Source organism: Nerophis ophidion, linkage group LG12, assembly GCF_033978795.1.
Source record: "Nerophis ophidion isolate RoL-2023_Sa linkage group LG12, RoL_Noph_v1.0, whole genome shotgun sequence".
Lineage (NCBI taxonomy): Eukaryota > Metazoa > Chordata > Actinopteri > Syngnathiformes > Syngnathidae > Nerophis > Nerophis ophidion.
The window spans coordinates 7,723,150-7,748,772 of record NC_084622.1 but is presented as its reverse complement, the minus strand read 5'-3'; the positions used below and the strand labels follow the sequence as shown (position 1 = coordinate 7,748,772).

The window sequence follows — 25,623 nt, the reverse complement described above, 5'->3', positions numbered from 1 at the left end:
AAAAAACTCCTCCGCCATTTTGAAAATAACGGCAGGGGACGTGTCACTCGTGACGTCACGAATTTGACCCGGCGGTAAAAGTAAGCATGCGCTTCATAATTTGGTGAGCGAGTTTTACCCGGCAGTAATTCAAGGCAGGCACATATTACATGCCCGGCGGCTATTCAAGGAAATACGGTAATAGTGAAAGTCCAGTCCATAGTGGATCTAACATAATAGTGAGAGTCCAGTCCATAGTGGATCTAGCATAATAGTGAAAGTCCAGTCCATAGTGGATCTAACATAATAGTGAGAGTCCAGTCCATAGTGGATCTAGCATAATAGTGAAAGTCCAGTCCATAGTGGATCTAGCATAATAGTGAAAGTCCAGTCCATAGTGGATCTAACATAATAGTATGAAAGTTCAGTCCATAGTGGATTTGACATAATAGTGAGAGTCCAGTCCATAGTGGATCTAACATTATATTGTGAGAGTCCAGTCCACTCTGGATCTAACGTAGTAGTGAGAGTCCAGTCCATAGTGGATCTAACATAATAGTGAGAGTCCAGTCCATAGTGGATCCAACATAATAATGTGAAAGTCCAATCCATAGTGGATCTAACATAATAGTGAGAGTCCAGTCCATAGTGGATTTAACATAATAGTGTGTGAGTCCAGTCCATAGTGGATCTAACATAATAGTGAGAGTCCATTCCATTATGGATCTAACATAATATTGTGAGAGTTCAGTTCATAGTGGATCTAAAATAATAGTGAGAGTCCAGTCCATAGTGGCTCTAACATAATATTGTGGGAGTCCAGTCCACAGTGGATCTAACATAATAGTGAGAGTTCAGTCCATAGTGGATCTAACATAATAGTTAGAGTCCAGTCCACAGTGGATCTAACATGATAGTGAGAGTCCAGTCCATAGTGGATCTAACATAATAGTGAGAGTCCATTCCAGAGTGGATCTAACATAATATTGTGAGAGTCCAGTTCATAGTGGATCTAACATAATAGTGAGTGTCCAGTCCATAGTGGTTCTGACATAATATTGTGGGAGTCCAGTCCACAGTGGATCTAACATAATAGTGAGAGTCCAGTCCATAGTGGATCCAACATAATAGTTAGAGTCCAGTCCACAGTGGATCTAACATGATAGTGAGAGTCCAGTCCATAGTGGATCTAACATAATAGTGAGAGTCCAGTCCATAGTGGATCTGACATAATAGCTTGAGTCCAGTCCATAGTGGATCTAACATAATAGTGAGAGTCCATTCCGAAGTGGATCTAACACAATAGTGAGAGTCCAGTCCATAGTGGATCTAACATAATAATGAGAGTCCAGTCCATAGTGGATCTAACATTATATTGTGAGAGTCCAGTCCACAGTGGATCTAACGTAGTAGTGAGAGTCCAGTCCATAGTGGATCTAACATAATAGTGAGAGTCCAGTCCATAGTGGAACCTACATAATAATGTGAAAGTCCAATCCATAGTGGATCTAACATAATATTGTGAGAGTCCAGTTCATAGTGGATCTAACATAATAGTGAGAGTCCAGTCCATAGTGGATCTAACATAATAGTGAGTGTCCAGTCCATAGTGGTTCTAACATAATATTGTGGGAGTCCAGTCCACAGTGGATCTAACATAATAGTGAGAGTCCAGTCCATAGTGGATCTAACATAATAGTGAAAGTCCAGTCCATAGTGGATTTAATATTATAGTGAGAGTCCAGTCCATAGTGGATCTAACATAATAGTGAGAGTCCAGTCCATAGTGGATCCAACATAATAGTGAGAGTCCAGTCCGAAGTGGATCTAACACAATAGTCAGAGTCCAGTCCATAGTGGACCTAACATAATAGTGAGAGTCCAGTCCACAGTGGATCTAACATAATAGTGAAATTCCAGTCCATAGTGGACCTAACATAATAAAGAAGAGTCCAGTCCACAGTGGATCTAACATAATAGTGAAATTCCAGTCCATAGTGGGGCCAGCAGAAGACCATCCCGAGCGGAGACGGGTCAGGAGCGCAGAGATGTCCCCAACCGGTGCATAGGCGAGCGGTCCAGCCGCTCAAAGATGCCAATAATAAAAAATAAAAAAACGTTTATTGATTCCCCAAACCATTCTATTTAGTTTGATAATAAGAAGAAAAATAGTCATTCCCAGAGGCGTATTAAACCCGCCACACACCGCTGTGTTTGATTATGCAATAGAAGGTCCTCGGTATTTTTGGCTTCAGCTTTCTTTGTTTGGTCGGCTTCCCAGTCTTCAAAACCCCTCAATCCAGCCTTGCATTTTATTATTTTTTAAAATCAACAAATTGCATTGAATTCAATATGCTTGCACAAGCTCAAGAACTCCAGATAAAATAGCCTTGTAATGGTAAAGTACCCACTGAGTGATGGTAGTGCAGTTGTGGTGCTTTTTCCCGATGGGTGCTCTTGCCCCACAACTGAACCCTCCAGTGTGTTGACATCCCATCACAGTAAAAAATGACGGAGGGCACGCATAGCTAATGCAATCAAATGGCTGCAACTCACAAAAGTAACGTAACTCGCCTTCTCGTGTCAGTGATGCCGCTTAGGGGGAATTCTCGCATGATGTGTGTCGCGTTTTGGTCGGACCACACATGCTGTTTTGAGTTTGACGGACAGATTTCAATCTCTCAAAGAGAGGACCTTGCATTGCGATGAAAATGTGGTTTTCATTTGCAATCAATAACACGGCGACGTATCAAATTGAAAACATCTGAAACGGGGAGAGTTTAAACGAAAATAAGCCATTCCAGAGAGGACAAATGTTAATTGAAGTCAACTATGTTGATACTAATACTGTAATTCTACTCTGTTTATGGCGAAAATATGATACTGAGATGTCAACTACTTTGAAAAACAGCATTGGGGTTGGGGAGGAGACCCTCCCAAAGTGGAGGAGTTCAAGTACCTCGGAGTCTTGTTCACAAGTGAGGGAAGAGTGGATCGTAAGATCGACAGGCGGATCGGTGCGGCGTCTTCAGTAATGCGGACACTGTATCGATCCGTTGTGGTGAAGAAGGAGCTGAGCCAAAAGGCAAAGCTCTCAATTTACCGGTCGATCTGCGTTCCCATCCTCACCTATGGTCATGAGATTTGGGTTATGACCGAAAGGACAAGATCAGGGCCGAAATGAATTTCTTCCGTCGGGTGGCGGGGCTCTCCCTAAGAGATAGGGTGAGAATCTCTGCCATCCAGGGGGAGCTCAAAGTAAAACCGCTGTTTCTCCACATGGAGAGGAACCAGATGAGGTGGTTCGGGCATCTGGTCAGGATGCCACCCGAACGCCTCCCTAAACTGAAATCCAGAAAACCTCCCAGAAAAATGGGGGGGTCTGATATATATACACATGTATATACACACATATACATATATATATGTATATATATATATATATAGGTATATATATATATATATATATATATATATATATATATATATATATATATATATATATATATAGTGTATATATATATACCTATATATACCATACATACCTATATATATATATATATATATATACATATATATATACACATATATACCTATATATATATATATATATATATATATATATATATATACCTATATATATATATATACCTATATATATATATATATATATACCTATATATATATATATATATATATATATATATATATATATATATATATACCTATATATATATATATATATACACCTATATATATATATACCTATATATATATATATATATATATATATATATATATATATATATATATATATACCTATATATATATATATATACCTATATATATATATATATATATATATATATCTATATATATATACATATATACCTATATATATATAGGTATATATATATATATATACACATACCTATATATATATATATATATATATACATATATATATATATATATATACATATATACCTATATATATATATATATATATATATACCTATATATATATATATATATACCTATACCTATATATATATATATATATATATATATATATATATATATATATATATATATATATATATATATATATATATATATATATATATATATATATATATATATATATATATACCTATATATATATATATATATATATATATATATATATATATATATAAATATATATATATATATATAAATATGTATATATATATTTTTTTATCTTTTTCATTTTTTTATTTAACGGCAGCTTTTTTAGAAAGTTGCAGAAAAGGTTGCAATGTTTTAAGGCCTCATTTTTTTTAATAACATCGAATCAACTTGATTTTATGAATTTGCTATCCATATTTTAGGGGTGCTCCTTGTATCTTAACTTCAAAAAGCAAATAATTGCAACAAAAATAGGAAAAAAAAAAACTTTTTGATGTTTTAACCCACACGTGATGAAACCGATGATCAGAATTTACACTATTTGCCATGATAAACCATTTTTATATACACACACAAATGTATGGATATGTGCATGTGTGTTGATATATACATATACTGTATATAGAGACATATCTTATATTACTAAATTATTGTGTATGCACCTTAGGGGATTTGCTCCAATTTCGTTGTTCTTTGAACCTGTTCACTGTAATAATGACAATAAAACTCTATTCTATTCTTGTGTGTTGTATGGACTGTGCATACTGTATAATGTGATGCTTACCGCCGTCCAGGAGCCATATCTCCATTGCGTCAGGGGCTGAGCGGAGTTGTCAGGCCGAGGTGTGCTTTGTACCGGAGAGGCCCAAGGGCACGCTGGCACCTCACAGTCCTACAAACATATACAAACTATCAGCATATTTCAATTGTGCATTTTGTTTACACCAAGTGGAAAGTGAATTACTGTAACATATTATTTCCGGGTCTCCCTATGTCGAGCATTAAAAGATTACATTTGGTACAAGATGAGACATATATATATATATACACACACACACACACACATATATAAACATACATACATTATATATATATATATATATATATACATTTATATACACATACATACATTTATATATATATATATATATATATATATATATATATATATATATATATATATATGGCAGTGGAGGGTCCTCTATGGGGAGTCTTGGGGCACTAGGAGAATAACCCCTTTACTACTGTTACCCCAGGTGGCCTTTGGCAAAGACCTAGTACCTTACTGCACCCTAGCCGGAGATACAGTGAAGACCACAGCGGCGGAGCAGGCGGAAGACGGTAGATTTAAGAACTACCAAACTGGCTGCGATGGTGGAGGAAGTCTGCAGCAGAAAAAGGTCCCCAGTCGTCTTGGACACCATGCCACTGGACCCAGACCCGATTCTGTCAAGGATCGTGTGGTGACTGTCCGTGCACCAGTCTCCCCACGTTGAACAAACACAGGCATCCTTCATAAAAAGGATACACCCCTACCAGGAGGATCGTCATACTTGTTCGAGTGACCGCTGATGATATATGAACCTACACTGGCTCAGCTCTACTGGCTTCCTGTGCACTTAAGATGCGATTTTAAGGTTTTACTACTTACGTATAAAATACTACACTGTGTCGCTCCATCCCATCTTGCCGATTGTATTGAACCATATGTCCTGGCAAGAAATATGCGTTCTAAAAACTTTGGCTTATTAGTGATTCCCAGAGTCGGGCTCCAGTACACTGGAATGCCTTCCCGGTAACAGTTAGAGATGCTACCTCAGTAGAAGCATTTAAGTCCCATCTTAAAACTCCTTTGCACACTCGAGCCTTTAAATAGACCACCCTTTTAGTTGATCTGCCGTCCCTTTTCTGCTTTGCCCCGTTGTCCTGCGTGGAGAGGTTGTCAGGTGACCACAGATGAGGCTCTAGTTGTTGAGTACTCATCTGTGCATCAGTTGGGGACGTCTATGCGCTGCTGACCTGTCTCCACTCAAGATGATCTCCTGCTGGGCTCACTATGGACTGGACTCTCACACTATTATGTTAGATCCACTATGGACTGGACTCTCACACTAATATGTTAGATCCACTATTGACTGGACTCTCACTATTATGTTGGATCCACTATGGACTGGACTCTCACTATTATGTTAGATTCACTATGGAATGGACTCTCACTATTATGTTAGACCCACTATAGACTGGATTCTCACTGTTATGTTGGATTCACTATGGACTGGACTCTGACTATTATGTTGGATCCGTTATGGACTGGACTCTCACTATTATGTAAGATCCGCTATGGACTGGACTCTCACTATTATGTTAGATCCGCTATGGACTGGACTCTCACTATTATGTTAGATCCACTATGGACTGGACTCTCACACTAATATGTTAGATCCACTATTGACTGGACTCTCACTATTATGTTGGATCCACTATGGACTGGACTCTCACTATTATGTTAGATTCACTATGGAATGGACTCTCACTATTATGTTAGACCCACTATGGACTGGATTCTCACTGTTATGTTGGATTCACTATGGACTGGACTCTGACTATTATGTTGGATCCGTTATGGACTGGACTCTCACTATTATGTAAGATCCGCTATGGACTGGACTCTCACTATTATGTTAGATCCGCTATGGACTGGACTCTCACTATTATGTTAGATCCCCTATGGACTGGACTCTTACTATTATGTTAGATCCACTATGGACTGGACTCTTACTATTATGTTAGATCCACTATGGACTGGACTTTCACTATTATGTTAGATCCACTATTGACTGGACTCTCACTATTATGTTGCATTGACTATGGACTGGCCTCTCATTATTATGTTAGATCCGCTATGGACTGGACTCTCACTATTATGTTGGATCCACTATGGACTGGACTCTCACTATCATGTTGGATCCACTATGGACTGGAGTCTCACCATTATGGTAGGTCCACTATGGACTGGACTCTCACTATTATGTTAGATCCACTATGGACTGGACTCTCACAATTATGTTAGATCCACTATGGACTGGACTCTCACTGTTATGTTGGATCAACTATGGACTGGACTCTCACAATACTAATTAGATCCACTCGACATCCATTGCACCGGTCGCCCAGTGTAATTGTATCCCATTGGGTTGAGTTTTTTCTCGCCCTGATGTGGGATCTGAGCAGAGGATGTCGTTGTGGCTTGTGCAGCCATCTGAGACACTTGTGATTAAGGGCTATATAAATCAACTTTGATTGATCGAAATATGTTATTTATATGAAAAAAAAAAATCAATCAATCAATGTTTATTTATATAGCCATAAATCACAAGTGTCTCAAAGGGCAGCACAACCCATAACAACATCCTCGGTTCAGATCCCAGAAAGTGCAAGGGAAAATCACAACCCAGTGGGATGTGATCAAGGAGCTTTTTGTATTATTAGGTCCATCAGTGCTAAATATTATAAACTTATCACTTTCCTCGGGCACTGTTCCCGTTGCATTCAAAAAAGCGGTTATTCATCCTCTCCTTAAAAGACCTAACCTCGATCCTGACCTCATGGTAAACTACCGACCGGTGTCTCACCTTCCCTTTATTTCGAAAATCCTCGAAAAAATTGTTGCGGAGCAGCTAAATGAGCACTTAGCGTTTAACAATCTATGTGAAACCTTTCAATCCGGTTTCAGGGCAAATCACTCGACTGAGACAGCCCTCGCAAAATTGACTAATGATCTATTGCTAACGATGGACTCTGATGCGTCATCTATGTTGCTGCTCCTCGATCTTAGCGCTGCTTTCGATACCGTCGATCATAATATTTTATTAGAGCGTATCAAAACACGAATTGGTATGTCAGACTCAGCCCTGTCATGGTTTAACTCTTATCTTACTGATAGGATGCAGTGCGTCTCCTATAACAGTGTGACCTCGGACTATGTTAAGGTAACGTGTGGAGTTCCCCAGGGTTCGGTCCTTGGCCCTGTACTCTTCAGCATCTACATGCTGCCGCTAGGTGACGTCATACGCAAATACGGTATTAGCTTTCACTGTTATGCTGATGACACCCAACTTTACATGCCCCTAAAGCTGACCAACATGCCGGACTGTAGTCAGTTGGAAGCGTGTCTTAATGAAATTAAACAATGGATGTCCGCTAACTTTTTGCAACTTAATGCCAAAAAAACGGAAATGCTGATTATCGGTCCTGCTAGACACCGACCTCTATTTAATAATACAACTTTAACATTTGACAACCAAATAATAAAACAAGGTGACTCTGTAAAAAATCTGGGTATTATCTTCGACCCAACTCTCTCCTTTGAGTCACACATTAAAAGCGTTACTAAAACGGCCTTCTTTCATCTCCGTAATATCGCTAAAATTCGCTCCATTTTATCCACTAAAGACGCCGAGATCATTATCCATGCGTTTGTTACGTCTCGTCTCGATTACTGTAACGTATTATTTTCGGGTCTCCCCATGTCTAGCATTAAAAGATTACAGTTGGTACAAAATGCGGCTGCTAGACTTTTGACAAGAACAAGAAAGTTTGATCATATTACGCCTGTACTGGCTCACCTGCACTAGCTTCCTGTGCACTTAAGATGTGACTTTAAGGTTTTACTACTTACGTATAAAATACTACACGGTCTAGCTCCAGCCTATCTTGCCGATTGTATTGTACCGTATGTCCCGGCAAGAAATCTGCGTTCAAAAGACTCCGGCTTATTAGTGATTCCTAGAGCTCAAAAAAAGTCTGCGGGCTATAGAGCGTTTTCCGTTCGGGCTCCAGTACTCTGGAATGCCCTCCCGGTAACAGTTCGAGATGCTACCTCAGTAGAAGCATTTAAGTCTCATCTTAAAACTCATTTGTATACTCTAGCCTTTAAATAGACCTCCTTTTTAGACCAGTTGATCTGCCGCTTCTTTTCTTTCTCCTATGTCCCCCCCTCCCTTGTGGAGGGGGTCCGGTCCGATGACCATGGATGAAGTACTGACTGTCCAGAGTCGAGACCCAGGATGGACCGCTCGTCGGGACCCAGGATGGACCGCTCGCCTGTATCGGTTGGGGACATCTCTACGCTGCTGATCCGCTTCAGATGGTTTCCTGTGGACGGGACTCTCGCTGCTGTCTTGGAGCCACTATGGATTGAACTTTCACAGTATCATGTTGGACCCGCTCGACATCCATTGCTTTCGGTCCCCTAGAGGGGGGGGGTTGCCCACATCTGAGGTCCTCTCCAAGGTTTCTCATAGTCAGCATTGTCGCTGGCGTCCCACTGAATGTGAATTCTCCCTGCCCACTGGGTGTGAGTTTTCCTTGCCCTTTTGTGGGTTCTTCCGAGGATGTTGTAGTCGGAATGATTTGTGCAGTCCTTTGAGACATTTGTGATTTGGGGCTATATAAATAAACATTGATTGATTGATTGATTGAACCCAGTGGGATGTCAATGGGAATGACTATGAGAAACCTTGGAAAGGACTGCAGATGTGGGCGACGTCCCCCCTCTAGGGGAGACCGGGTGGGGCCAGCAGGAGACCTTCCCAAGCGGAGACAGGTCAGCAGCGCAAAGATCTCCCCAATCGATGCAAAGGCGAGTGGTCCACCCTGGGTCCCGACTCTGAACAGCCAGCACTTCACCCATGGCCCCGGCAGAGCAGAAAATAAAATAAACGGCAGATCAACTGGTCTAAAAAAGGGGTCTATTCAAAGGCTAGAGTATACAAATAAGTTTTAAGTTGGGACTTAAATGCTTCTACTGAGGTAGCATCTCTAACTGTTACCGGGAGGGCATTCCAGAGTATTGGAGCCCCAATAGAAAGCGCTCTATAGCCCGCAGACTTTTTTTGGGCTCTGGGAATCACTAATAGGCCGGAGTTCTTTGAACATAGATTTCTTGCCGGGACAAATGGTACAATACAATCGGCAAGATAGGATGGAACTAGACCGTGTAGTATTTTCTACGTAAGTAGTAAAACCTTTAAGTCACATCTTAAGTGCACAGGAAGCCAGTGCAGGTGAGCCGGTATAGGTATATATATAGGTAAATATGTATATAGGTATATAAAGGTATATTCAGTATAGGCGTAATAAGATCAAACTTTCTTGTTCTTGTCAAAAGACTAGCAGCCACATTTTGTACCAACTGTAATCTTTTAATGCTAGACATTGGGAGACCCCACAAAAATAGGTTACAGTAATCAACACGAGATGTAACGAACGCATGAATAATGATCTCAGCATCGCTAGTGGACAAAATCGAACAAACTTTAGCGATATTATGGAGATGAAAGAAGGCAGTTTTAGTAACCCACTTGATGTGTGACTCAACCGAGAGAGTTGGGTCGATGATAATACCCAGGTTCTTTACCGAGTCGCCTTGTGGAATTGTTTGGTTGTCAAATGTTAAGTAAAAAATGTGGGTTACAATAAGGCATGTGTGTGTTGTTGTACCTGACTGTCTCTGGGCCTGGCTGCAGCGTTGCATTCCCTGTCATTCACCGTGTTGCTGTAGTCCCCCGACACACACCTCACAGCTCTCATCTGGTAGCCATGGCCACAGGTGACCGCACACTGGTTAGACACAATCGCAGAACAAACGTTATCTGGGTGACTCAAGGTAAAAAAACACATAAATCGCCCCGGAATTAAACTATAAAAAAAAACTGCGATTTATAATTCGAAAAATACGGTTTCTATATATATATATATATATATATATATATATATATATATATATATATATATATATATATATATGTAAATGTGTATATATATATATAATATATACACATTTAAAAAAAAATCTATATATATACACACACATGTATATATATGTGTATACATATATATTTATATATATATGTGTGTAAATATATATATATATATATATTTATATATATATGTGTGTAAATATATATATATATATATATATATATATATATATATAAAATCCACCATTCAACCAACTAACGAGCAATAAGTATCAGTAACATGTCTATTGTCCAACTATTTAACATTCATTCCTCTATTATTAACATATATGTGAAGTTATTGTACACATAACTAACTATATGTGAAGCTATTGCACACACAACTAACTATAGAACCCAAAACCAGTTAAGTTGGCATGTTGTGTAAATGGTAAATAAAAACATAACACAATGAACTGGTAAACTTTGTTATATTTTAGGCAAATATTAGATTATTTGGAATTTGATGCCTGCAACATGTTTCAAAAAAGCTGGCACAAGTGGCAAAAAAGATGGAGAAAGTGTAAGAATGCTCATCAAACACTTATTTGGAACATCCCACAGGTGAACAGGCTAATTGGGAACAGGTGGGTGCCGGGATTGGGTATAAAAGCAGCTTCCATGAAATACTCAGTCATTCACAAAGAAGGATGGGGCAAGGGTCACCAATTTGTGAACAAATGCGTGCACAAATTGTCCAACAGTTTAAGAACAACATTTCTCAACCAGCTACTGCAAGGAATTTAGAGATTTCACCATCTACGGTCCGTGATATCATCAAAAGATTCAGAGAATCTGGAGAAATCACTGCACGTAAGCGGCAATGCCCGTGACCTTCGATCCCTCAGGCGGTAGTGCATCAAAAAGACATCAGTGTGTAAAGGATATCACCACATGGGCTCACCACACTTCAGAAAACCAATGTCAGTAACTACAGTTCATAGCTACATCTGTAAGTGCAAATTAAAACTCTATAATACAAAGCCAAAGCCATTTATCAACAACACCCAGAAACGCCGTTGGCTTTGCTGAGCCCTAGCTTATGTAAGATGGACTGATGCAAAGTGGAAAAGTGTTCTGACGAGTCTACGTTTGAAATTGTTTTTGGAAACTGTGGACGAGTAAAGAGTAAAAGAACCATCCATATTATTCTAGGCGCAAATTTTAAAAGCCAGCATCTGTGATGGTATGGGGGTGTATTAGTGCCCAAGGCATGGGTAACTTACACATCTGTGAAGGCACCATTAATGCTGAAAGGTACATACAAGTTTTGGAGAAACATATGTTGCCATCCAATCAAAGTTATCATGGACGCCCCCTGCGTCCAGCAAGACCATGCCAAGCCACGTGTTACAAGAGCATGGCTTCATAGTTAAAGAGTGTTGCTGCCATTAAATTAATTATTATTTGCAAACAAAAATAAAGTTTCTCAGTTCCAACATTAAATATCTTCTCTTTGCAGTCTTTTCAATTGAATATAAGTTGAAAATGATTTTCAATTTGTTGTATTCTGTTCTTATTTACCATTGACACAAAGTGCCAACTTCACTGGTTTTGGGTTTTGTACATATACATCACTAACTGTACTCACCGCTCCCCACACCCCAGCCTGCCAGGAAGCGCAGTCGGGCAGCTCGCAGCTCCCGATGGAGGCGGGTTTGCCGGACGGGTCGCACAAATGCTCACTCAGCTTTTCTTCCCTGGCTGTCGCGGTGCACCACACCTGCCTGTGTCTCGTGCCCTTACCACAGGTCACCAGGCACTATGGGTGGAGTGTTGAACAAAAATCATCAAGAACTGTACTAGAACAAAAAAAATACATTGACAAAAATGTGTGTCTATTGTGTTCCAACCTCGCTCCACTCGCTGACGGTCCACTTGGGACACGGCTGGTCGTTGCAGACTTCTGTGACCGCCCCCTGGTATTCACCGCACTCCCTGTCCACCAGGCGACGGCCAAGGTTGTTCATGCAGTACGACTCCCTGCTGCGACTCCCTCGGCCGCAGGTCTTGGAACACTGTTAAAAATACAGAACAGAAATACACATTTATTGCATCTTCTACACATGTTATGATCGGATAGCTCAATTACAGCTCATCTTATTCTATTCTGTGTTATATGTCTTTTATGTTGCACGATTGCGGCAGGTAAAATTCCTAGTTTGTGAACCCGTTCTCAAACAGTGGCAATAAAACCTTTTCTGGTTCTATTTGGTTTGACATTTGCACTGCAAAAACTGAAGTCTAAGTAAGATTACATATCTCAAATAAGGGTGATATTTGCTTATTTTCTGTCTGATAAGATAATTCTTATAAAAGTAGATATTATGTTAGAGTGCCTTAATTGTTTTAAGGGTCCTAAATGATCTCAGTAAGATATTACAGCTTGTTGCTGAGATTTGGAAGCTTATAGCTTGTTTGGAAGGCATATTTCGCTCTCTGAAGTGGGAGGATAAAGGAGTTGATATCAACGGAGACACACTTAATCATCTGAGGTTTGCAGGTGACATTGTTGTCTTGGGAGAGCAATTCGGTGAAGTGGAAGATATGCTTAAAGACCTTGCAAATGCCAGCAAATGTTGTGGATTGAAAATGAATATGAAGAAAACTAAAGTTATGGCAAATTCCATGGTACCTCATGGACCTGTGACTGTTAATGGAAATTAAATTGATAAAGTTAATGAATATATCTATCTGGGGCAGAGATTTAGCCTGAAAGAAAAGAGTCAAGAACAGGAGATAGGGAGGAGAATCAGATTGGGCTGGTGCCAATATGGAAAACTGAGCAACATCATGAGAGGAGAAATACCGTTAAGCCTAAAGAGGAAGTCTTTAATCAATGCGTGTTACCAACCATGACATATGGAGCTGAAACCTGGGCATTGTCAAATAAAATGGAAAAGAAAATAGCAGCAGCACAACATAACATGGAAAGAAATATGCTCAGAATCACATATAAAGACAGAAAAACAAATGAATGGGTGAGAAAACAAACGCAAGTCCAAGACATTATGAGAACTATCTAATTAAGTAAGTGGAAGTGGGCTGGACATATCAGTAGGAGAACAGATAATAGATGGACTTCCCTAATGACATCATGGAGACCCATGGATGGGAGCAGAAATAGAGGAAGACAGAGAGTGAGATGGCGAGATGAAATAGACAAATATTGGGGAACATTGCAGTGGCAGAGATTGTTCACTATGGCAGAAACATGCTGAGGCTTTCGTCCAGCAGTGGACTGACAACGGCTGATAATGGATTGAGTAAAAACATGCTTGAAACTAGAATATCAACTGTTGCAAAGCTGTGTCATCAACACAAGTATAAAACTTATTTTTAAAGTAATAATTTCTTATTTCAAGCATGAAAAAAAATGTTTGATTTTGACACAATTGTGTCTTATAATTAAGACAGATGACAGCCAAATGGACTTGGCTGTTATATTTTCAATGAAACAATAGAAAACACGTACTCATATGGTGGTACAGTTGGCACAGTATAGTAAACTGACTATTTAAACATTTAACATGTGACATTTCAAACAATTTGCACATGCACATTCAGATTAATTCTTCAAAATTACAATCAAAAACATTTTGGCTGTGTACTAGAGATGCGCGGTTTGCGGTCTTATCCGCGGAGTCCGCGGATAAACTGCGGGTCGGGCGGGTGACATGACGAAAAATTTGATTTTAATTAGATTCGGGCGGATGGCGGTTGAACCATCCGGAAATATTTGATATTCATGGTTCTGTGATTGGTATCCTTTGCCATTCAAATAGCCATTTAAGACCCGTGTCACAAAGCGAAGAAGACATTAGGAGACGCTAATATTCTCCTGAATGACTGCAGGCAGTCACCCAGATAATAAGTATTAGGGCATGCTATGAAGCCATTGGCTTTGTCGCCTTCTACAACATGTACGATCTGCTTGTCAGTCTGGCAACATGTTGTGTGTGGCTTCCGCAGCAACACGCACATGACTGAAAGGCATACTAGGTGACACAGAGTACACTAATGGTTGTTGTATAAACAATTTTAACACTCTTAGTAATATGCGCCACGCTGTGAAGCCACACCAAACAAGATTTCGGGAGAACATCCTCACAGTAACACAACACACGCAACACAACAAATACCCAGAAGCCTTTGTATCCATGACACTGCCAGACTATTTTATACACCCCGCTAGCAGCAAACACCCCCCCCCCCTGCTTCGGTTAGGTGGGCGGGGTTGGGGGCGCGGGGGTGTAAAATATATTCAGGAAGTGTCACGGATACAAACGATTCTGGGTATTTGTTGTGTTGCGTTTATGTTGTGTTACTGTGAGGATGTTCTCCCGAAATGTGTTTGTCAATCATGTTTGGTGTGGCTTCACAGCGTGGCACATATTACTAAGAGTGTTAAAATTGTTTATATCACAACCATCAGTGTACTCTGTGTCACCCAGTATGCCTTTCAATCTTGTACGTGTGAATGCGGAAGCTGCATACAACCTGTTGCTGGACTAACAATCGGTTTGTACATGTTGTAGAAGGTGTCAAAGGCAATGGCTTCACAGTAAGCCCATATTCTTGTCATCAGGATGAACGCTAATTGGATATTCGCGAGAATGTTAGCGGCTCCAATCGTCTTCATTATTCTGTGAAACGGGTTTAAATAGCTCTGTGAGTGGTAAAGGTCGCCGACCTCTGATGTATTTCAGCGGGCGGGTGGCGGACGGGTGCCGTTCTGATAAAAATGTTGGTTCGGGTGGACAGCGGGTGGATGACGACTTTGGTGATGTGGCTGTGGATGATATAATTGCCTATCTGCGCATCTCTACTGTGTACCGTATTTTTCGGACTATAAGTCACAGTTTTTTTCATAATTTGGGTGCGACTTATACTCAGGACCGACTTATGTGTGATATTATCAACACATTGCCGTAAAATATCAAGTAATATTATTTAGCTCATTCACGTAAGAGACTAGACGTAAAAGGTTTCATGGGATTTATCGATTAGGATTGACAGATAGTTTGGTAAACGTATAGCATGTTCTATACTACGTTATAGTTATTTGAATGACTCTTACCATAATATGTTACGTTAACATACCAGGCACCTTCTCAGTTGGTTATTTATACGTCATATAACGTACACTTATTCAGCCTGTTGTTCACTATTCTTTATTTATTTTAAATTGCCTTTCAAATGTCTTGGTGTTGGGTTTTATCAAATAAATTTCCCCCAAAAATGCGAGTTATACTCCAGAGCGACTTATACTCCGAAAAATACGGTATATGCGCACTAATTGACTGAAAGAGCACGCACTTGGCGCGATCTTGTCATGTAATTGATGGAAAAACACATTTGTAAACGGCTAGGAGACCCCGAGAGTAACAGGCGGTTGCCTTGTTGCCTTTCCATTAAGAACAATAAATTCGTTTTTTGTATAAGTTTGCTGGTTTCAAGAAATGTAATGCCGAGCGCATATCTTTATCTCAAGATAATGGCACTAGCAATTACTTCATTTCAGAATACTTTTTAACATATTAAGCAAAAAGTTCTCTTTTTTTTTCTACCAAGAAAAGTGCACTTGTTATTAGTGAGAATATACTTATTTTATGGTATTTTTGGGTTCATTGAAGTTAGCTAATTTTACTTGTTTTGGAAAGTCTTGACAAACCAAATTTTCTTGGTCTATTGGCAGGTAATTTTGCTTAGTTCAAATAAAATACCCATCATTTGTGTATTTTTTTCCCATGTTTTTGAACACTGACTTTTTGCAGTGTACTGTAGGCAAAAAAACATCCATCCATCCATTTTCTACCGCTTATTCCCTTTGGGGTCGCGGAGGGCGCTGGTGCCTATCTCAGCTACAATCAGGCGGAAGGTGATGTACACCCTGGACAAATCGCAAACTCATCGCAGGGCCAACACAGATAGACAGACAACATTCAAATTCACACACTAGGGCCAATTTAGTGTTGCCAATCAACCTATTCCCATGTGCATGTAAAAACAATGTCTGCAAAAAGACGTATGGATCAAAACTAAGATGATCGATAGGTCTTTATTGTCATTGCACAAGTACAACGACAAACCATTACATTTTAATGCAGATCCAGATAAAGGTGCGTTCTTTATTATGTTTCCCTACCGTCAAGTTGCATAAGGGCCAGGTGGGAGAGTGACCCGACTGAACCAGGAGATGGCGCTACAATAAGAAAAAACTAATATGTAGGCCATTGGAATGCAGTTTATAATGCACATTATCACTACTTACAGCAGCGGTGTCAAACTTATTTTAGACCGGGGGGAACACGGAGAAAAATCTACTCCCAGGTGGGCCGGGGACTGGTAAAATCAATTAATTAATTTCAAAAACGCATCACAATATTTGCTTTTTTTTTTTTGACAACATCACTGATTGTTACTCACTGCAGACTTTACGAGAGCAAATACATGTGATGAAACACCACTTACTGTACAATATCTGCTGTCATTATTACCTATTCTCTATCAAATGAAGAATGACTCATAATCCTCGCAAAGAAAAATCCAACATCTTTTTGTGCCATTCTTGCCTTTCTTGGGTCTAAATTAGCTATCAAAGCGTACCAACTTATTGGAATACATCCCCGTTCTTCTACTATCCAAGTGAGAGGCATTATTTATGATCGAGAGTTTGACGGGCAAGGAAAGGAGGAAGCAGCTGATCAGTCGATCATGTCAACATTGGCACACAAGCCCGTGATTAAGGCGCCGCGATTTCTTGGGTTTTACGGTCTGAATAAAGGACCTCCCATTGGCTTTTATTTACGAGTTTGAATGCATTAAAAAAATAAATAAATAAATAAATAAAAACATCTGTCGTGTCTTTCATAGTGATTGTGAACAAAGGGCAAAATTGCAAAAGAAAAAGTGCAGTTCCCCTTTTCAATAGAACAATACAATATAATAGATTTTCATTAAAGGCAAAATAAATTACATAAATATAAAAATATATTACAAAAATAATACCTAAGAGAGAAAATTACAAGGAAAACACAATATATACTATTATAAATAAAAAAACAATAATTTTAGACAAACCAAGGTGCAGGAAGACCACTATATACCTGTGACCATGGACTATATGAGGTAAAATGTTTTATGATTGGACTATACCTGTGATGAGGCACTATATGATGTCAATTCTGGACTATACCTGTGACCAGGGACTATATAAGGTAACTGTTATATGATTGGACTATACCTGTGACCAGGCACTATATGAGGTAACCTCTGGACTACACCCGTGACCAGGTACTATATGAGGTAACCTCTGGACTATACCTGTGACCAGGCACTAAATGAGTTAACCTCGGGACTATACCTGTGACCAGGCACTTTATGAGGTAAGGTCAGGACTAGACCTGTGACCAGGCACTATATGAGTTAAGCCAGGACTATACCTGTGACCAAGCACTATATGAGGTAACCTCTGGACTATACCTGTGACCAGGCAGTATATGAGGTAACCTCTGGACTATACTTTTGACCAGGCACTATATGAGGTAGTAACCACTGGACTATACCTGTGACCTTGCACTAAATGATGTAACCTCTGGACTATACCTGTGACCAGGCACTATATGAGATAATCTCTGGACTATACCTGTGACCAGGCACCATATGAGGTAACCTCTGGACTATACCTGTGACCAGGCACTATATGAGGTAACCTCTGGACTATACCTGTGACCAGGCACTATATGAGATAATCTCTGGACTATACCTGTGACCAGGCACCATATGAGGTAATCTCTGGACTATACCTGTGACCAGGCACTATATGAGGTATCCTCGGGACTATACCTGTGACCAGACACTGTATGAGGTAACCTCTGGACTATACCTGTAGCCAGGCACTTTATGAGGTAAGGTCAGGACTATACCTGTGACCAGGCACTATATGAGGTAACCTCGGGACTATACCTGTGACCAGGCACTAAATAAGGTAACCTCTGGACTATACCTGTGACCAGGCGCTATATGAGGTAACCTCGGGACTATACCTGTGACCAGGCACTAAATAAGGTAACCTCTGGACTATACCTGTGACCAGGCGCTATATGAGGTAACCTCTGGACTATACCTGTGACCAGGCACTGTACTGCCAGCTCTTGAGAAGACAGTCGCCATGGCAGGACTCTCGAGTGGGAGGTTTGGCAATACCGGCGCAGATGCTGGGCTCCACCCGATGGCTCTGCCTCTTCACCAGGGTGTACTTGATGCACTGAACATCCAGGCTGCGGGAGCCCGCACCGCACTTGGCTGAGCAATCACTCTTCCCGGCGACATGCCACCTTTTGTGTGAGAGGTAAAGATGAAAAACGACCTTGCTGTGCAGAAGTCTCCACTGCATTGTGTGCAGTACCTGACTTCACAGTCCCTGTTGCAAGGCTCGCTGACCTCTGCAGGCCGAGGTAAGTGTTCACATCGTTGCTCTGACACCTCCAGGTGATCGCTCTTCCGCACACACGCCGTCTTGCGGCGACGCTCACCTACGCACACACACAAAATAAACCAAAAAACCCTCACCAGAATATCACATTTCTTCATCTTGAAGCCTTGGGGGGATCTGTGTGGGTCCTGCACTTCATAATTACATCTCTTTACTCGACCCCACAGTGAACTCTGACACACAGAAAGCCTGACTAACCTGCACAGTTTAAAGGCCAACTTTGAGGAACTTAATGCTTGAAGCCAAAAGCCGAGATGGTGAGCGATGCCAGGGGTGCGGGTCGCAGTGGGGTCATCAGGAATGGTTGCCAAGTGAGTTTATTTATTTTTCAAATGAATGCGGTGGTTTGTTCAAGTGATGCAAATTCACGCTGACACCTAAAATCCGTGCAATAATATTCCTTGTAATAAGATCCTGCATGAAAATTTGTTAGGATTTCGCTGCCTCCACCAAGGTTGAAGACTCCTAATTTGGATCAGAACCTAATTGTAGACATGCTATCAGAATTTCTCTTCATTAACATTATGTTTACAAAATGTTCTGTTTTCACATAAACAATTTTGACGGACACACTGTAAATAAGGTTGTAATTCTACATCAAAAAGTTGGTCTTTTTATGAGGATAAAGTGGTAGTTTGGCATCAAAAATGGATGAACTGTTGGAGAATAACGCTGCCTTTTTTTTGTCAAAAAGGTAATAATTGCACATGGAAAAAGGGTCTAATTTTATATGAATAAAGTGGTAGTTTCACGTCAAGTCTGGGATTCTATGAGAAAGGGTGGTAATTTTACAATAATGACTTAATTTTACATCAAAAAAGCTGTAATCTTGCGAGAATAATGAAGGCCTTTTATATCGAAAAGGTGGAAACTTTGGAAGTGCACAAGAATATAGTGTTCATTTTTAAATAAAGTGGTGATTTTTTTCAAAAGTTCTTTATTTTACCAGAATATAGTGGTAGTTTTACACTAAAAAGGTTGGGATTTTACAAGAATAACTTGATCATTTTATGTCAAAAAGATGGTAATTTAAAGAGAATAATGTAGATATTCTACATCAAAAAGGTTAAAACTTGGTGGTTTTACAGCAAAAAAGCTTGTATTTTTAGGAGAGTACCACTGTCAGTTTGACAAAAAAGCTCATAATTTTACAGAATAAAAGGTAGTAATTTTACGTGAATGAAGTGGTAGTTTTATGTAAAAAGTTTGTAATTTTACTAGATTATAGTGGTAGACTTACACCAAAAAGGTTGACATTTTCCAAGAATAATTTGGTCATTTTATGTCAAAATGGTGGTCATTTTATGAGAAAAATGTAGATATTCTACAACAAAAAGGTGAGAAGTCGGTGGTTTTACGGCAAAAAAGCTTGTAATTTTAGGAGAATACCACTGTCAGTTTGACAAAAAAAGGTCATAACTTTACACAATAAAAGGTGGTAATTTTACATGAATAAAGTGGTAGTTTCACATCAAGTCTGGGATTCTATGAGAATAGCGTGGTCATTTAATGTCAAAAGGGTGGTCATTTTACAAGAATAATGATGTTATTTTACATCAAAAAAGGCTGTAATCTTGCGAGAATAATGAAGGCATGTCACATCGAAAAGGTAGAAACTTTGTAAGTGTACAAGAATATAGTATTAATTTTTAAATAAATTGGTGATTTTTTTTTTCAAAAGTTCATTATTTTACCAGAATATAGTGGTAGTTTTACACCAAAAAGGATGATATTTTACAAGAATAACTTGGTCATTTTATGTCAAAAAGATGGTAATTTTAAGAGAATAATGTAGATATTCTACATCAAAAAGGTCAAAACTTGGTGGTTTTACAGCAAAAAAGCTTGTAATTTTAGGAGAGTACCACTGTCAGTTTGACAAAAAAAAATCATAATTTTACTCAATGAAAGGTAGTAATTTTACGTGAATGAAGTGCTAGTTTTATGTAAAAAGTTTGTAATTTTACCAGAATATAGTAAGTGTACAAGAATATAGTGTTCATTTTTAAATAAAGTGGTGATTTCTTTTCAAAAGTTCGTAATTTTACCAGAATCTAGTGGTGGATTTACACCAAAAATTTTGAGATTTTACAAGAAAAACTTGGTCATTTTATGTCAAAAAGATGGTCATTTTATAAGAATAATGTAGGTATTATACAACAAAAAGGTGAGAAGGCGGTGGTTTTACAGCAAAAAAGTTTGTAATTTTAGGAGAATACCACTGTCAGTTTGACAAAAAAGCTCAGAATTTTACACAATAAAAAGGTAGTAATAAAGTGGTAGTTTTATTGATAAAGTTTGTACTTTAACCAGAATGTAGTGGTAGTTTTACACCAAAAAGGTTGTGATTCTACAAAAATAACTTGGTCATTTTATGTCAAAAAGATGGTCATTTTACGAGAATAATGTAGATATTCTACATCAAAAGGGTTGGAACTTGGTAGTTTTACAGAAAAAAGCTTGTAATTTTTTTATATATTTTTTTGTCCTGTCCAGCTTCTCAGGCAAATCAAATAGTTGCTGTAGATGCCCAAATTGGCTGTTCAGATTTACTTTATAAAAGAGAAGTGTAGGATCCTTCTCTTGTTGCCTTATTTGAATTTCACTTTATTAAATGTATTTATATTGCTTGTAATTTTAGGAGAATACCACTATCAAATTGACAAAAAAAAAAAGGTCATAATTTTACACAATAAAAGGTAGTAATTTTACGTGAATAAAGTGGTAGTGTTATCTATAAAGTTTGTAGTTTTACCAGTATATAGTGGTAATTTTACACCAAAAAGGTTGCGATTCTACAAGAATAACTTGGTCATTAGATAACGAATAATAGGAATTTTATAAGAATAAAGTGGTAGTTTCACGTCAAGTCCGGGATTCTATGAGAATTGCGTGGTCATTTTAAGTCAAAAAGATGGTGATTTTATGAGAATAATGTAGATATTCTACATACAAAAGGTTGGAATTTTACATCAAAATGTATACATTTATAAAGTGCTAGATTTACCTCAAAAAGGTTGCAGTTTCAGGAGAAAACACTGTCATTTCTATTGGGAAGGTAAAGGTTGGATTTTTACGTGAATAAAATGGTAGTTTATGTATAAAGTTTGTAATTTTACCAGAATATAGTGGTAGTTTTACACCAAAAAGGTTGTGATTTAACAAGACTAACTTGGTCATTTTATGTAAAAAAAAAAAAAGGTAATTTTTTGAGAATAATGTAGATATTCTACAACAAAAAGGTTAGAACTTAATGGTTTTACATCAAAAAAGCTTGTAATTTTAGGAGAATACCAGTCAATCTGACAAAAAAAAGGTCAACATTTTACACAATAAAAGGTAGTAATTTTACGTGAATAAAGTGGTCGTTTTCGCAAAAAGTTGGTAGTTTTACAGGAAAAAAAATTGCGATTCTACAAGAATAACTTGGTAATTTTATGTAAAAAAGATGGTAATTTTACGAGAATAATGTAGGTATTCTACATCAAAAAGGTTAGAATTTGGTGGTTCTACGGCAAAAACCCTTGTAATTTTAGGAGAATACCACTGTCAGTTTGACAAAAAAGGTTATAATTTAACACAATGAAAGATAGTAATTTTACGTGAATAAAGTGGTAGTTTTATGTATAAAGTTTGTAATTTTACCAGAATATAGTGGTAGTTTTACACAAAAATGGTTGCAATTCTACAATAATAACATGGTAATTTTATGCCCAAAAAATGGTAATTTTAGGAGAATATTGCAGATATTGGACATCAAAAAGGTTGGAACTTAGCAGTTTTACAGCAAAATAGTTTGTAATTTTTACCAGAATAAAGTGGTAGTTTTACACCAAAAAGTTTGCAATTCTTCAAGAATAACTTAGTCATTTTATGTAAAAAAGATGGTAATTTTACAAGAATAATGTAGATATTTTACAACACAAAGGTTGGAATTTGGTAGTTTTACAGCAAAAAAAAAATTAATTTTAGGAGAATACCACTGTCAATTTGACAAAAAAAGGTCACAATTTTACACAATAAAAAGTAGTAAAAAAGTGGCAGTTTTATGTAAAAAGTTTGTAATTTTACCAGAATATTCTGGTAGTTTTACACCAAAAAAGTGAGATTCTACAAGAATAACTTGGTCATTTTATGTCAAAAAGATGGTCATTTTACAACAATATTGTAGATATTCTAAATCAAAAAGTTGAAACTTGGTAGTTTTACAGCAAAAAAGAGGAGAATACCACTGTCAATTTGAAAAAAAAAACGTCATTATTTTCCACAGTAGAAGTTAGTAATTTTACATGGATGAAGTGGTAGTTTTATGTAAAAAGTTTGTAATTTTACCAGAATAAGGTGGGATTTTTACACCAAAAAGGCTGCTTTTCTACAAGAATAATTTGGTCATTTTATTTCAGAAAGATGGTAATTTTACAATAATAATGTCGAAATTCTACATCAAAAAGGTTAGAACTTGGTAGTTTTAAAGCAAAAAAAATGTTTTTATTTTAAAAGAATACCATTGACAATTTGACAAAAAAAGTAATCATTTTACACAATAAAAGGTAGTAATAAAGTGTTAGTTTTGTAATTTTACTAGAATATAATGTTAGTCTTACACCAAAAAAGTCATATTCTACAGGAATATCGAATTTTATGTCCAAAAGGTAGTAATTTTACATCAAAAAGTTGGTTATTTTGCAAAAATAATGTAGTTATTTTACGTCAAAAATTTCAACATTTTACGGGAAAAACGTTGTCATTTTTAAAACAAAAGTGATGTAATTTTGCGACAATCTTATACTCATTTTACATCAAAAAGGTCATAAATTTGCAAAGATAATTTTAGAACAACCGGAATAATTTCAGCAATTACAATAATTTAAAATAAGTTCAGAAAAACTAAAATCTGCATTTTGAGAGAGTTTGGAGAGCCACATAAATTAGATCCGGATAAAAAAATTGCACTTTCAGAACAATTACAGTTATTACATACATTATTTGTGCTATGTTGAATTTGTATCTATATTTGGACTGAACTGTCACAGATCAAAAAACACAAAAATGAGCCCTTGGCAGAAGTAACAACCGACACAAAACCTTGGCACAGTAACTCAGACGGCCTTATAGTATATTCATCTCGTTCCCCACATCGCTTTTCTCTATTTCTTTGCCATCAGCCGCAAAAAAAACCCCTTCAACATTTTGCCGCCGAGTTGAGGTCGTACCCTGACAGATGCGGTTGCACTCCAGCCAGGGGCCCAAGGGGTCCCACATAAACTGCTCCCTGTGCTCATCGATGGGGATGCTGAAAGAGTAGCGCACGTCGGGGTTGTAGAGGTTTCCCACACACAGGACCTGCAATCAAGGTCAAGAACAAAACAAAAAAAAATAGTCTGGCCTGAATTTCAAGCTTTAAAATGGATATCAGTGATAATCCAGAGGGAAATATTAGCCGGGGTGCAGCTCTAAGAGCCACAGATCCACTCAATGGTACTGTTCACCTTAGAAGTTAACCCGCGGCTCTTTAGTGCCGCCCTAGTGGCTCTTTGGAGCATTTTTTTTAAAAGGATTGAAAATTATTTGTGTTTTGTTTGAGGACAAACAAGACACAAACCTTCCCAATTATGAGAAAGCCCACTGTTTAAAGGCCTACTGAAACCCACCACGCAGTCTGATAGTTTGTATATCAATGATGAAATATTAACATTGCAACACATGCCAATACGGCCTTTTTAGTTTACTAAACTACAATTTTAAATTTCCCGGGAGTTTCGTCTTGAAAACGTTGTGTAATGATGACGTGTACGCAAGACGTCACGGGTTTTAAGGAAATATGAGCTCTGCACACACACACACAGCTAAAAGTCGTCTGCTTTGACGGCATAATTACACAGTATTTTGGACATCTGTGTTGCTGAATCTTTTGCAATTTGTTCAATTAATATTGGAGAAGTCACAGTAGAATAACAAGGTGATTCCTTGTTTAAAATTCCTGGAGGTGAAACTTTCCTATGGATCAGAGCGCGGTCAAGTCAACATGAATCACGACGGAATGTCAACCAGCAGGTTTCGGTGAGAAAATTGTGGTAAAAAGTCGCTTCTTACTGGAGAAAAGCTGAGCTTGTGCCGTCCATAAAGCTGCAGTCGACTCCCCTGAGACACTGCGCGTCAAGACACCCGTGGACGTACACCTCCGACTATCAGGTACTATTAAACTCACTAAATCACTAACAACACAATAGAAAGATAAGGGATTTCCCAGAATTATCCTAGTAAATGTCTCTAAAAACATCGGAATCCGTCCCAATGCAATCACGTTTTTTTTTAAAACTTATTTTTTTGCATTTTTTTTTTCTAGTCCGTCGCTATCAATATCCTCAAACACAAATCTTTCATCCTCGCTCAAAT

At 38.1% G+C, this 25,623-nt stretch overlaps 1 protein-coding gene across 1 annotated transcript in view; it reads right to left on the bottom strand.

The window, feature by feature from the left end:
* LOC133562925 (A disintegrin and metalloproteinase with thrombospondin motifs 20-like) overlaps nt 1–25,623 on the bottom strand; it is a 454,296-nt gene that overhangs the window by 124,103 nt on the left and 304,570 nt on the right. The window contains exons 18-24 of the mRNA XM_061916762.1: nt 24,441–24,570; nt 19,141–19,267; nt 18,859–19,069; nt 12,584–12,748; nt 12,322–12,492; nt 10,432–10,551; nt 4,715–4,822 (exon numbers count right to left, since the gene is read on the bottom strand). Of these exons, the coding sequence (XP_061772746.1) occupies nt 4,715–4,822; nt 10,432–10,551; nt 12,322–12,492; nt 12,584–12,748; nt 18,859–19,069; nt 19,141–19,267; nt 24,441–24,570 (1,032 nt within the window). The remainder of the gene's footprint in view (nt 1–4,714; nt 4,823–10,431; nt 10,552–12,321; nt 12,493–12,583; nt 12,749–18,858; nt 19,070–19,140; nt 19,268–24,440; nt 24,571–25,623) is intronic.